The 14,205-nt window shown below is 50.7% G+C and overlaps 1 protein-coding gene across 1 annotated transcript in view; it reads left to right on the forward strand.

Annotated features, from left to right (window-relative positions):
* The first annotated feature begins 6,002 nt into the window (after window positions 1-6,002).
* Window positions 6,003-14,205, forward strand: part of GNA15 (G protein subunit alpha 15) — a 28,199-nt gene continuing 19,996 nt past the window's right edge. The window contains exon 1 of the mRNA XM_003819253.5: window positions 6,003-6,597. Within this exon, the coding sequence (XP_003819301.1) occupies window positions 6,453-6,597 (145 nt within the window). The 5' untranslated portion in view covers window positions 6,003-6,452. The remainder of the gene's footprint in view (window positions 6,598-14,205) is intronic.

Genomic DNA, 14,205 nt, shown 5'->3' on the forward strand with positions numbered 1-14,205 from the left:
CAAGACAAGCTTAACATTGGAAAATCAGTCAATATAACTTGCCATATTAACAGACTAAAGAAAAACCACATGATCATATCAATAGATAGAGAAAATACATTTGATACAATTCAACTTTCATTCATGATAAAAATTCTAAGCAAACTAGGAGTAGAAAGGAACTTCCTCAACCTGATAAAGGGCATCTATAACAAACCACAGCTAAACAACAACAACAAAAATACTATTGGCCAGGTGTGGTGTCTCATGCCTGTAATCCCAGCACTTGGGGAGGCTGAGGTGGGTGGATCACTTGAGGCCAGGAGTTCAAGACCAGCCTGGCCAACAGGGCGGAAACTTTGTCTCTACTAAAAATACAAAAATTAGGCAGGCACGGCGGCTCGCACCCAGCTACTCGGGAGGCTGAGGCAGGAGAATTGCTTGAACCTGGGAGGTAGAGGTTGCAGTGAGCTGAGATCGTGCCACTGCACTCTAACCTGGGCGACAGAGTGAGACTCTGTCTCAAAAAAAAAAAAAAAAAAAAAAAATTAGATGGTGGTGGTGCGCAGTACTCGGAAGGCTAAGGTGGGAAGATCGCTTGAACCCAGGAGGTCAAGGCTGCAGTAAGCCATGATTGCACCACTGCACTCCAGCCTAGGCGAGAGAGAAGGGCCTTGTCTCAAAAAATAGAATAAAAAACATAGCAACAGCTCTTTCCCTCGGAGCGAGCGGCGGCGGCGGCCTGTGCAGCAACGGCCAAGATCAAGGCCCAAGACCTTCTCGGGAAGAAGGAGGAGGAGCTGCTGAAACAGCTGGACGACCTAAAGGTGGAGCTGTCCCAGCTGCGCGTCGCCAAAGTGACGGGCGGCGCGGCCTCCAAGCTCCCTAAGATCCGGGCGCGGTGGCTCACGCCTGTAATCCCAGCACTTTGGGGAGGCCGAGGCGGGCGGATCACCAGGTCAGGAGATCGATACCATCCTGGCTAACACAGTGAAACCCCGTCTCTACTAAAAATACAAAAAAATTAGCCGGGCGTGGTGGCGGGCGGCTGTAATCCCAGCTACTCACTCGGGAGGCTGAGGCAGGAGAATGGTGTGAACCCGGGAGGCGGAGCTTGCAGTGAGCCGAGATCTCGCCATTGCGCTTCTGCCTGGGCGACAGAGGGAGACTCTGTCTCAAAAAAAAAAAAAAAAAAAAAAAAAAGATCCGAGTCGTCCGCAAATCCATTGCCCGTGTTCTCACGGTTATTAACCAGACTCAGAAAGAAAACCTCGGGAAATTCTACAAGGGCAAGAAGTACAAGCACCTGCACCTGCGGCCTAAGAAGACACGCGCCGTGCGCCGCCCGCTCAGCAAGCACGAGGAGAACCTGACGATCAAGAAGCAGCAGCAGAGCGAGCAGCTGTCCCCAATGCGGAAGTGCGCGGTCAAGGCCCGAGTGGCGCGTTGTCAATAAAGCACAGCTGGCTGAGAAAAAAAAACCCAAAAACCCCAAAACAAACAAAAACAAACAAACAAACAAAAAACTACAAAAAACACAGCCACAAAGAGCCAATCCACGGTCAGGAGGGAGTTGTTCCGGTGATGGAACTACATTCTGTATCCTGTTTATAGCAGTAATTTACACGAATCGCTACAGCTGTTAAAACTCACAGAAACCAGGCCGGGCGCGGTGGCTCACGCCTGTAATCCCAGCACTTTCGGAGGCCGAGGCGGGCGGATCACGACGTCAGGAGATCGAGACCAGACTGGACAACATGGTGAAACCCCGTCTCTACTAAAATACAAAAAATTAGCCCGGCTTGGTGGCGGGCGCCTGTAGTCCCAGCTATTCGGGAGGCTGAGGCAGCAGAATGGCGTGAACCCGGGAGGCTCAGCTTGCAGTGAGCCGAGATCGTGCCACTGCACTCCAGCCTGGGTGACAGAGACAGACTCCGTCTCAATAAATAAATAAATAAATAAATAAATAAATAAACTCATAGAACCATACACCAAAGAAAGTAAATACAACGCTACATAAATTTAGACAATTAAAAATAAAATCTTTTTTTTTTTTTGAGACAGACCCTTGCTCTGTCAACCCAGGCTGGAGTGCAGTGGTTCAATCATAGCTCACTGCAGCCTCAACCTCTCTGGCCTAAGCAATCCTCCCACCTTAGCCTCTGGAGTACCTGGGACCACAGGCATGAGCCACCACCCCCGGCTAATTTATTTTATTTTTTAGAAATGGGGTCTCACTGGGAGGTGGAGGTTGCAGTGAGCTGAGACCGAGCCATTGCACTCCAGCCTGGGCAACAATAACAAAACTCCGTCTCAAAAAAAAAAAAAAAAAAAAAAAAGAAAGAAAGAAAAAAGAAAAAAAGAAATAGAGTCTCACTATGTTGCCCAGGCTGGTCTTGAACTCCTGGGGTCAAGCAATCCTCCCACTTCAGCCTCCCAAAGTGCTGAGATTATAGGCACGAGCCAACATGCCCAGCTGAAATAAATCTTATTAGCAAAAAATACCCCCAAACCTGGAAATAAATATTAATACCACAGAAGTCAGAATGATAGTTACTGCTGGGAAGGTGGAGATTACTATGAGGAAAACACTAGGGGTCTTTGTGGGGCTAAGGTCTTTTTTTTTTTTTTTTTTTTTTTTGAGACAGAGTCTCGCTCTGTCGCCCAGGCTGGAGTGCAGTGGCACGATCTCAGCTCACTGCAACCTCCACCTCCCAGGCTCAAGCGATTCTCCTGCCCCGGCCTCCCGAGTAGCTGGGATTACAGGTGTGCACCACCACACCTGGCTAACTTTTCTATTTTTAGTAGAGACGAGGTTTCACCATGTTGTCCGGGCTGGTCTTGAACTCCTGACCTCAGGTGATCTGCCCACCTTGGCCTCCCAAAGTGCTAGGATGACAAGCGTGAGACACCTCGCCCGGCCTGAAAATGTCCTGTCTTGGCCTCAGTGGATCCTTTGGATACCGGCTTCACAACAATTTATTAGGTAATACATTCAGGTTTTATGCGTTTTCTGAAAGAAATATTTTCTACACACACAAGCTCACCCTGGTGTTCCCAGCTGAGCTAATAATACACGACAAATGCTCAGCATGTGGCAAGGAAGTAGCTCAGCCCGTTTAGGGAACTGCAAGGGAGGTTTGTTCAGCAGCTGGAGAAGTGGGCAGAGCCTGGGCCCTGGATCCAGGGAGCCGGCTCATTTATTCTGAAGCCAGCGGGAGCCACAGAGGGTCTGCCACCCTGGTCCAGGCTGTGAAGATGGCGGGTGCTGGTATCCTGTCCAAAAATGCCGCAGGGAGATGCTAGGAGAGTGGCCCCCTGGGCTCACCCTGTGGGGCCTGTGGCTCAGCCTCGTCTCCCAGTTTTGCTGGTCATTTCTGTTTCAGCCACCCTGGAAGATCTGCACAGCCACGACCTATTTCTGCGTTTCTTTGCCTGTCCTGGATGGGACTGCCCCTCGTTGCTGCTATCCGGTTGGGGGCGGGAAGATGGGTGGCTGGGTGGGCAGATGGCACCTGCCAGCCCCAGTGACCAGATGGGGGCCCCTATCGTACTTCCCATCTGCCATTCGTTATGAATCAACAGTGGAGAAAACCACACGTTTGTGCTGAGCTGGTGAAGCTGCGTCAACGGCTGTCACCGAGCCCTGGTGTCTGGGAGGAGGTGGGGATGGTGGCTGCCAATGACTGTGTGGCCCTGGGCATGTAATTCACCCTCTCTGAGCCTTGCCCTATCTGTAAAGGGACCAGAGGCCCCCGAAGTACAAGAATTACGTGTATCTCTTGGGGAGGAGAGTTTTGATCCAGAACTTTCTAGAATTTTCTACAGCCTGTCAATGGGGGTGGGGAATCTTCACCCAAACACTCTGGCTCTGAGTACCTAGGAAGCAGCAACGTTTCTACCAAGCTGCCAGCCGCCAGCCCACCCCTAGGGCCCTGAAGTCCCAGAGGGATCAGGTCAGGGCGGCCTCATGGCACTCATTGGGAAGATCTCCTTGACCAGTGAGGTCCACTCCCAAAGTCCCTTTTACACCCGATCTGCCTGTCTGACTTCTGATCCTGAATATCACTTGTCTGTGCCACCTTTGTTGATCCATTTAGAGCAACGACCTTGAACCTTCCCCAACAACATCTCTGCTTAATTTTTCTGGCAGAATTTTTCACCATCCAATGGGCTCAGGTGTATTAAAAAATATATATATTTTACACGTGTGTGTATATATATACACACATATATATTTTTATGTATAATATACATATATGTATATTAAAATGTATACTTTTATGTGTGTATATATACACATACATATATATGTATGTGTATGTATGTGTGTCTATATATTGTGTATATATATGTATGTGTATATATGTATGTGTATATACATATATGTATGTGTGTCTATATATTGTGTATATATATGTATGTGTATATATATGTATGTGTGTGTGTGTATATATATACATAGAGAGAGAGGGAGAGTTTTGTTTTGTTTGTTTCTGGAGACAGGGTTTCACTATGTTGCCCAGGCTGGAGAGCAGTGTTATGATCTCGGCTCACTGCAGCCTCCATCTTCGGGGTTCAAGTGATTCCCTTGCCTCAGCCTCCCAAGTAGCTGGGACTACCGGTGCGTGCCAACATGCCCAACTAATTTTTGTATTTTTAGTAGACATGGAGTTTCTCCATGTTGGCCAGGCTGGTCTCAAACTCCTGACTTCAAGTGATCCTCCCGCCTCGGCCTCCCAAAATACTTTGATTACAGATGTGAGCTCCTGCACTCACCTGGCCACATTTTTTATTCTTTTATTTTTTATTTTTTTTGAGATGGAGTCTCACTTCGTCGCCAGGCTGGAGCGCAGTGGCGCGATCTCAGCTCACTGCCACCTCTGCCTCCTGGGTTCACGCCATTCTCCTGCCTTAGCCTCCCAAATAGGTGGGACTACAGGCGTGCACCACCACACCCGGCTAATTTTTGTATTTTTAGTAGAGACAGGGTTTCACCGTGTTGGCCAGGCTGGTCTCGATTTCTTGACTTTGTGATCCGCCCGCCTCAGCCTCCCAAAGTATAGGGATTACATGCGTGAGCCACCGGGCCCAGCCTAAAATTTATTTTATTATCTGTTCTTTAACTAGAACCTTAGGTAAGGAGGTCTGGGATCTGTGTCTCTTGGCTACCGTGCCTGGTACACAGTTGGCGCTCCATGAATGCATGCACAGTGAAGGGATGGCCCTGCCTGGAATCTGCCTGGTAGGCGTCTAGACTCTGGGGCCCCGCAGGTGAGGGATGGGCTCCCGGCTCTGCCTTGTGCCAGCCCCGCCGGTCACTCCCCTGCTCTGTGCCTCAATCTCCTCATCAGTCAAACAGGGATGACAGTAGTAACTACACAGGGTGATGTGAGTATAAAACCAGCTAATGTGAGCCAAAACCCGGCTAATTTTTGTATCTTTAGTAGAGACAGGGTTTCGCCATGTTGGCCAGGCTGGTTTCGAACTCATGACCTCAGGCGAGCCGCCCACCTCTGCAGGGTGGATCACCTGAGGTCAGGGCAGAGTTGCTGGAAACAGTCCATGACACCTGGCCTGAGCTGTTTCTTAAAAATATATCAGAAGGGCCGAGCGTGGTGGTTTATGCCTGTAATCCCAGCACTTTGGGAGGCCGAGGCGGGTGGATCACCTGAGGTCAGGAGTTTGAGACCAGCCTGGCCAACATGGTGAAACCCTTTCTCTACTAAAAATCCAAAGTTAGCCCGGTGTGGTGGTGGATGCCTGTAATCCCAGCTACTCGAGAGGCTGAGGCAGGAGAATTGCTTGAACCTGGGAGGCAGAGGTTGCAGAGTCAAGATCCTGCCACTGCACTCCAGCCTGGGCAACAAGAGTGAAACTCTGTCTCAAAAAAAAAAAAAATATATATATATATACATATATATATATATACACACACATATATATATGATATATATATAATGTATCAGCAGTAGCACGGGTCTGACGGTTCCTGATTGGCTCCGAGGAGGGGGACAGCTCCGGGTGAAGCCTGAGGAGAATCCGCCCCTTCTCCAGAAGGAGGAAGAAGGGCCCTGCTGGTCACACAGGACCCAGTCTGCGGTGGGGGTTTTCCCACCACCGCCCCGCCCTCCCTGGGGCCCCCACCTCACCCTCTCCCGGCGCCCTTCACCGTCAACCTGTCGGGCCGGGTCTGAGCAGGTCTGGAGGTGGGCGGGGAGCCCTGGCCTCCCCACCTCCTCCCGTCCCCACCCTGTTCCCAGCACTCAAGCCTTGCCACCGCCGAGCCGGGCTTCCTGGGTGTTCCAGGCAAGGAAGTCTAGGTCCCTGGGGGGTGACCCCCAAGAAAAAGGCAGCCTCCCTGTGCACCCGGCTGCCCGGAGCCCTCTCCAGGGCCGGCTGGGCTGGGGGTTGCCCTGGCCAGCAGGGGCCCGGGGGCGATGCCACCCGGTGCCGACTGAGGCCACCGCACCATGGCCCGCTCGCTGACCTGGCGCTGCTGCCCCTGGTGCCTGACGGAGGACGAGAAGGCCGCCGCCCGGGTGGACCAGGAGATCAACAGGATCCTCTTGGAGCAGAAGAAGCAGGACCGCGGGGAGCTGAAGCTGCTGCTTTTGGGTGAGTCCAGGGTCAGTGGGCGGTGGGTGGTGAGCAGTGGGCGGTGGGCAGCCAGCAGGGGTGTCGGGGCAAGGAGGCGGATCAGGCTAGGTTGGACATTGGCATCGTGGAGCCCTCGCCTCCTCCCAGGGAATGGGGATCCTGGAACCCATTTTCCAGATGAGAAACACTGAGGCTCAGAGAAGCCAAGTTCCTTGTCCAACGTGCGACCAGCGGCCAGGTGCCCAGGCCTGTCCACTGCGTGGGGCATACACAATAGCAGACGTGGCTCTACCGGGCCCCTGCCGGGCAGGCCCAGCATGCCCTACCTGTCTGTGTCATGGCGAGGGAATGATGAGCTCAGGTGTGCAACCCGTTCTGGCCAGCCCGCCCGCAAGGGAGGGGCCGGCTCCAGCCTCTCCTTCACCAGGACGCTCCCTCTCGCCTTTACCTCCCTGCCATGGCTGGAGAGGGCTTGTCTAGGGCTCCTTTGGGGGCTAGAAAGGATGGATTGATTGGTTCATTGGTTCATTCATTCATTATTCATTCATTTAAGATTTATTGAGTAGCTCCCAGGAACGAGGCAGCCAAACGGGAAGATATTTCTGTCTTCCTGGATCTCATTTCCTGTGAAGGAGCCAAGACATTTAGTCTGTAAACTCATAAGCAGATAAAATAATTCTGGCAACAAGAATTATCTAGGAGAAAACAAAACAGGGTGATGGCTTCCATGCGGAGGCTTCAGATGGGGGAGTCGATGTCAGTAACGGTTCAAGATTCTGAACTCTGGCTGGGTGTGGTGGCTCAAGCCTGTGATTTCAGCACTTTGGGAGGCCCAGGCGGGCGGGATTACTTGAGGTCAGGAGTTCAAGACACAGCCAGGCCAACATGGTGAAGCCCCGTCTCTACTAAAATACCAAAAATTTGCCAGGCATGGTGGCTCATGCTGTAATCCCAGCACTTTGGGAGGCTGAGGTGGGTGGATCACAAGGTCGGGAGATCGAGACCAGCCTGACCAACACGGTGAAACCCCATCTCTACCAAAGTACCAAAAATTAGCCAGATGTGGTGGTGTGTGCCTGTAGTCCCTGCTACTTGGGAGGCTGAGGCAGGAGAATTGCATGAAACCAGGAGGTGGAGACTGCAGTGAGCTGAGATCATGCCACTGCACTCCAGACTGGTGACAGAGTGAGAAGCCATCTCAAACAAATAAACAAACAAACAAAACCAAAAATTAGCTGGGCATGGTGGCACACACCTATAATCCCAGCTACTTGGGAGGCTGAGGCATGAGAATCGCTTGAACCCAGGAGGCAGAGGTTGCAGTGAGCTGAGATCGGGCCACTGCACTCCAGCCTGGATGACAGAGCAAGACTCATTGTCAATAAATAAATAAATAAATAAATATAAATAAAAGAAATAAATCACGCCTGTAATCCCAGCACTTTGGGACGCCAAGGCGGGCAGATCACTTGAGGCCAGGAGTTCGAGATCAGCCTGGTCAACGTGGCGAAACCCTGTCTCTACTCAAAATACAAAAAAATTAGCCGGGTGTGGTGGCATGTGCCTGTAATCCCAGCTACTGGGGAGGCTGAGGCAGGAGAATCGCTTGACACCAGGAGGTGGAGGCTGCAGTGAGCCAGGATTGCACCATTGCACCCCCAGCCTGGGCAACAAGAACAAAACTCCGTCTCAAAAGAAAAAAAAAAATTCTGATCTCTGAAACCTCAGGGTCTTCTCATTCCCGTAGCTTGTTTCCCCAACTACCTTTCCCTGATTATGGCCCCATTGGCCTAAGCCCAGGGATGCTAGCCTGGGAGGGTCTCCTGGGATCCCCGAGCTCTGAGTTGGGGGCTGGAGAAGGTCTCAAGTCTTCTGGACTCGCGTTTGTCTGCCCCGGGCAAAGAGCTTGATCATCCCGTGATGGTTGCTATCATCCTTTCCTCGTTCAGTGGGAAGAGGCAGCCCGAGAGGAAAGAGAGAGAACATCGAGTGGGATGGAGGGGACCCCCAGGAACTGCACCTTCACTGGGGGCCCTTTCTTTCTTTTTTCTTTTCTTATTTTTATTTTTATTTTTTTTTGAGACGGAGTCTTGCTCTATCACCCAGGCTGGAGTGCAGTGGTGAGATCTCAACTCACTGCAACCTCCGCCTCCCGGGTTCAAGCAATTCTCCTGTCTCAGCCTCTTGAGTAGCTGGGATTATAGGCAAGCGCCGCCACGCCCAGTTAATTTTTTTTTTTTTTTTTTTGTATTTTTAGTGGAGATGGGCTTCCACCATGTTCGCCAGGCTGGTCTCGAACTCCTGACCTGGTGATCAACCCGCCTTGGCCTCCCAAAGTGTTGGGATTACAAGCGTGAGCCACAGGGCCCAGCCTCTTTTTTTTTTTTTTTAGATTGAGTCTTGCTCTGTCCCCCAGGTTGGAGTGCAGTGGTGAGATCTCAGCTCACTGCAACCTCCGCCTCCTGGGTTCAAGTGATTCTCCTGCCTCAGTCTCCTGAGTAGCTGGGACTACTGGTGCGCACTACCACACCCGGCTAATTTTTGTATTTTTAGTAGAGATGGGGTTTCACCATGTTGGCCAGGCTGGTCTCGAACCCCTGACCTCAGGCGATCCTACCACCTTGGCCTCCCAAAGTGTGGGGATTACAGGCGTGAGCCACTGCACCCAGTCAAGGGCCCTTTCAACTCTAGCCTTGATCCCTCTTACTGAACTAGATAAAAGAATATTTCAGCAGGGCATAGTGGTTCATTCCTGTAATCTTAGCACTTTGGGAGGCCTAGGTGGGAGGATCGCTTGAGCTTAGGAGTTTCAGACCAGCCTGGGCAACATAGCAAGACCCAGTCTCTAAAATAAATAAATAAATAAAATAATTAGCCAGGCATGGTGGTGCGCACCTGTAGTTCTAACTACTTGGGAGGCTGAGGTGAGAGGATCACTTGAGCCTGGGAGGTTGAGGCTGCAGTGAGCTATGATCATGCCACTGCACTCCAGCCTGGGTGACAGAGCAAAGCTGACTCTGTCTCAAAAAAAAAAAAAAAAAAAAAGGCCAGGCGCAGTGGCTCATGCCTGTAATCCCAGCACTTTGGGAGGCCAAGGTGGGCAGATCATGAGGTCAGGAGGTTGAGAACATCCTGGCTAACACGGTGAAACCCCGTCTCTACTAAAAATATAAAAAATCAGGGCCGGGCGCGGTGGCTCACGCCTGCAATCACAGCACTTTGGGGGGCCGAGGAGGGTGGATCATGAGGTCAGGAGATCGAGACCATCCTGGCTAACGTGGTGAAACCCCGTCTCTACTAAAAATACAAAAATTAGCCGGGTGTGGTGGTGCACACCTGTAGTCCCAGCTACTTGGGAGGGTGAGGCAGGAGAATTGCTCGAACTTGGAGGCAGAGGTTGCAGTGAGCCAAGATCACACCACTGAACTCCAGCCTAGGCAATAAGAGTGAAACTCCATCTCAAAAAAAGAAAAATCTATCTATCTACCTATCTATCTATCTATCTATATTTGACATATTAATGTGTCATATTATGTCACATTATGACATATCATATCAATATGTCTTATTATTTTAAATAAATAGGGCTACTTAGGCTATCTACTTCTTCTTGTGTGGGTTTTGATCATTTGTGTCTTTCAAATAATTTGTCCATTTTGCCTGTGTTATCAAATTTATTGGCATAACATTTATAACATTCCCTTGTTCTCCTGCTACTGTCGGTAGGATCTGCAGTGATGTCCTCTCTTTTGCTCTTGGTATCGATCATTTCTGCCTTTGCTCATTTTTTCCTTGATCTATCAAGCTAGGGGTTTATCACTTTTAGTGCTCTTTCCTCGAATACCTCAAGGTCATTTATCCCTGACCTTTGCCTGGCTGGCCCTTTCACTCCATGTAGGTCTCAACCCAAGTGTTGCCTCCTCAGAGAAGTCTTCCCTGACTACCCTAGCTATAAAGACAGTCCTATCTTCTCCTTCCCCTTACTCTGTTTGATTTTTCTTCCTGGCCCTCACTATTTGTTTACTTGTTTATTGTTTATCTCTCCAGCTATACAGCAAGCAACAAAAGGGTAGGGACCACATCTGTCTTCTTCATCCCTGTGTCTCCAGCATGTAGCACAGGTGTACAATGAGCCTGCCATATAGTAGATGCTCAAGAAATGCTGAATGAATGAATGAATGAATGAATCATTTTTGGGGAGAACTTCCCCCAGACACTGTATCATATCTTCCTGGAGCTGGGAAAGTCCCTTCCACATACCACTCTGGGCACTACTCAGCCAGCCTCAAAGCAGGAAGCCCCTTCTACTGATGGAGGGCAGGGGATGTCATCCATGTCCCCAGGCACTGATGTAGCACTGTGGACTGTGGTTTAAACCACCTCATCCCTGGAGGCGGGTCTGAGGGCAACCTCCAGACCTCTGTCCCTTCTTGGAAACAGGAATTGAATCCAAAAGCTGTTTGTTTGTTTTTTTACCTGGAGGTGGCTGATCCTTTTGAGGAAGATGGCAAAAAGACCAGGGTGGGGGTGGGTCTGTCCCTGACATGAAGCAACCCTCATATTGGGGAAGGGGGAGAGTCAGAATGAAGCCGTGAGCCGGGTATGGTGGCACATGCCTGTAGTCCCAGTTACTCGGGAGGCTAAGGCAGGAGGATTGCTTGAGCCCAGGAGTTCAAGACCAGCCTGGACAACATTGCAAGACCCAGTCTCTAAACAAAAACAAAAAAAGAAAAGAAAAGAAAGTGAACAACAACAAAAACAGAAAAATAAAGCTGGGAAAGGGACCAGTTATGTCCTTAGCACTTTAAACATTTTATTTTATTTTATTTTTTTGAGACAGAGTCTTACTCTATCACCCTGGTTGGAGTGCAGTGGCGCGATCTCGGCTCACGGCAACCTTTGCCTCCTGGGTTCAAGCAATCCTCTTGCCTCAGCTTCCTGAGTAGCTGGGACTACAAATGTGCACCATCACGCCCGGTTAATTTTTGTATTTTTAGTAGAGACGGGGTTTCACCATGTTAGCCAGGCTGGTCTTGAACTCCTGACCTCAGGTGATCCACCTGCCTTGGCCTCCCCAAAATGATGAGATTAGAGATGTGAGCCATTGTGCCCGGCCTGTTCTTAGCACTTTGAGGCAGGCACTGCTAGTTTCCCCCAAAGGATAAACTGAGGCTCAGAGAGGCAGAGCGACTTGCCCAAGGTCACACAGCTGAGACTCGCACCTAGAATTCTGGTTCCAAAGTCCATGCTCCTGACTGCCCTGTTCGCCTGCCTTCAGAAACACCACAGAACCCCAGTGCCAGATGGGGAAAATGAGGGCCAAGGAGGCAGCAGGATTTATTGGGGGTCAGCAGCTAGTCTGAGCCAGAGCGGGACTGAGAGGCCGAGCCTCCTGCCCCTGCGGCTGCCCGGCCTGGCTCCCCACTTCCCCAGCAGCTGCGTTTCCTGTGAGGGCCTGGTGCTGGACTCTGCGCACATAGCTGGCTCCAGTTGCCTTGTGATGACTGGGGCTTGGCACGGTTAACCCAGTTCCTTCCTGGCATCTGCCGGTTCCACTTCCTCCTCTCCTCCTCTGTGCCCAGGAGGAAGCAGGAACTTCCCGTCTGGGCCGCATGGCCTTTGGGGGTGTCCTAAGACAGATCACTCCCCCCATTTCTATCCAGGAGCTGGGGGCTGTCTGGGGGTCAGGGGGCACTGGAGAGGTCCCAGAATCCTTTGCGGCTTCAGGACAGCAATGGACTGCAAAGAGGGGGTTCTCACACAGCTCTTCAGGCTTCGGGTGATGACCCATCCCTGAGTCATCAAATCTGTGTCGCAGGTGGCAAAGGATTATCATTTATTTCCTATAACAAAGCAGAAGAGGAAAAAAAAAATCAGTGCATCACAAAATAAAGCCAACTGTTGCTCGCCGAGACTTCTGTTTGTTCTCTGCACTTTTGGGGCAAACTAAGATCTGAGAGTTGGAAGACAACTGGGGGACAGGAGCCCAAAAGGTCCAGTCCTGGCTGGGCGCGGTGGCTCAGGCCTGTCATCCCAGCACTTTGGGAGGCTGAGGAGGGGTGGATCACTTGAGGCCAGGAGTTCAAGACCAGTCTGGCCAACATGGTGAAACCTCGTCTCTCCTAAAAACACAAAAATTAGCCGGGTGTGGTGGTGCACGCCTCTAATCCCAGCTGCTTGGGAGGCTGAGGCAGGAGAATCGCTTGAACCTGGGAGGTGGAGGTTGCGGTGTGCTGAGATCACACCATTGCACTCCAGTCTGTGTGACAGAGCCAGACTCTATATCAAAAAATAAAAATAAAAACAAAAAGTAAAAAAAAGGAAGAAGAAGATCTGAGGGTTGGAAGGCAATTGGGGGACAGGAGCTCAAAAAGTCCAGTCATCGGCAGTTGGGCTCAATGCCGCACCCCAAGGAGCTGTCGAGCCTCCCAGAGTCTGTAAAAACATCGCTTTAACAGACATGTTAATGACACCTACCCCAGCTCGACTGGCCGTGTCCCATTTTGTTGGTGAAGGACTCACACGACCCCAAGTTTACTCCCCTGGGGTTCCACTTGCTGTGTGACCCAAGGCAAGTCACTAAACCTCTCTGGTCCTCCGTGTCTCATCTGCAAATGGGAAAATCATAGAATCTGTGAGGATTAACTGGGGATCCGTAGAGTCTCTGGGCTCGGGGTTGGGAAGACGGTAAGATTTAAATCATGCTAGCTGTGATTTTTATTATGATTGTTATAATTATTCAGGCAGGGTAAAGTAACCTCCAGGTATAATAATTTAGAAACCCATAAGCTCAAGGTGGCTCATGCCTGTAATCCCAGTACTTTGGGAGGCCAAGGCAAGTGGATCCCTTGAGGCCAGGAGTTCGAGACCAGCCTGGCCAAAATGGCAAAACCCTGTCTCTACTAAAAATACAAAAATTAGCCGGACACGGTGGTGCACACCTGTAATGCCAGCTAGTCTGGAGGTTGAGGCAGGAGAATCGCTTGAAACCCATGAGGCGGAGGTTGCAGTGAGCCAATATCAAGCCACGGCACTCTAGCCTGGGTGACAGAGTGAGACCCTGTTTCAAAAATAATAATAATAATAAAAAATAAAAGCCCATAGGCTCTGGACTCAAACAGAACTGAGTTTGAATCCCAGTCTGCCACTCACCAGGACCATTGAAGGAATTGTGAGACCCACAGCAATTCCCTCAACGGCCCCGAGACTCAGTTTCCCCACATGAAAACAGGGCTAAGAGTTGTCCCTCTCTTGGCCAGGCGCAGTGGCTCATGCCTGTAATCCCAGCACTTTGGGAGGACGAGGCGGGTGGATCACAAGGTCAGGAGATCGAGACCGTCCTGGCTAACATGGTGAAACCCCGTCTCTACTAAAAAAACCAAAAAAAATTAGCTTGGGCGTGGTGGTGGGCGTCTGTCGTCCCAGCTGCTTGGGAGGCTGAGGCAGGAGAATGGCGTGAACCCGGGAGGTGGAGCTTACAGTGAGCCGAGATCGCGACACTGCACTCCAGCCCGGGCGATAGAGCAAGAAAGACTCCCTCTCAAAAAAAAAAAAAAAAAGAGTTGTCCCCCTCTCGTGGTGAGGCTCAGGACAGATGGTGGGACTCCAGCTCTTAGCTCACCAGGG

The sequence above is a fragment of the Pan paniscus genome, chromosome 20 (genome assembly GCF_029289425.2).
Source record: "Pan paniscus chromosome 20, NHGRI_mPanPan1-v2.0_pri, whole genome shotgun sequence".
NCBI classification, from domain to species: Eukaryota; Metazoa; Chordata; class Mammalia; order Primates; family Hominidae; genus Pan; species Pan paniscus.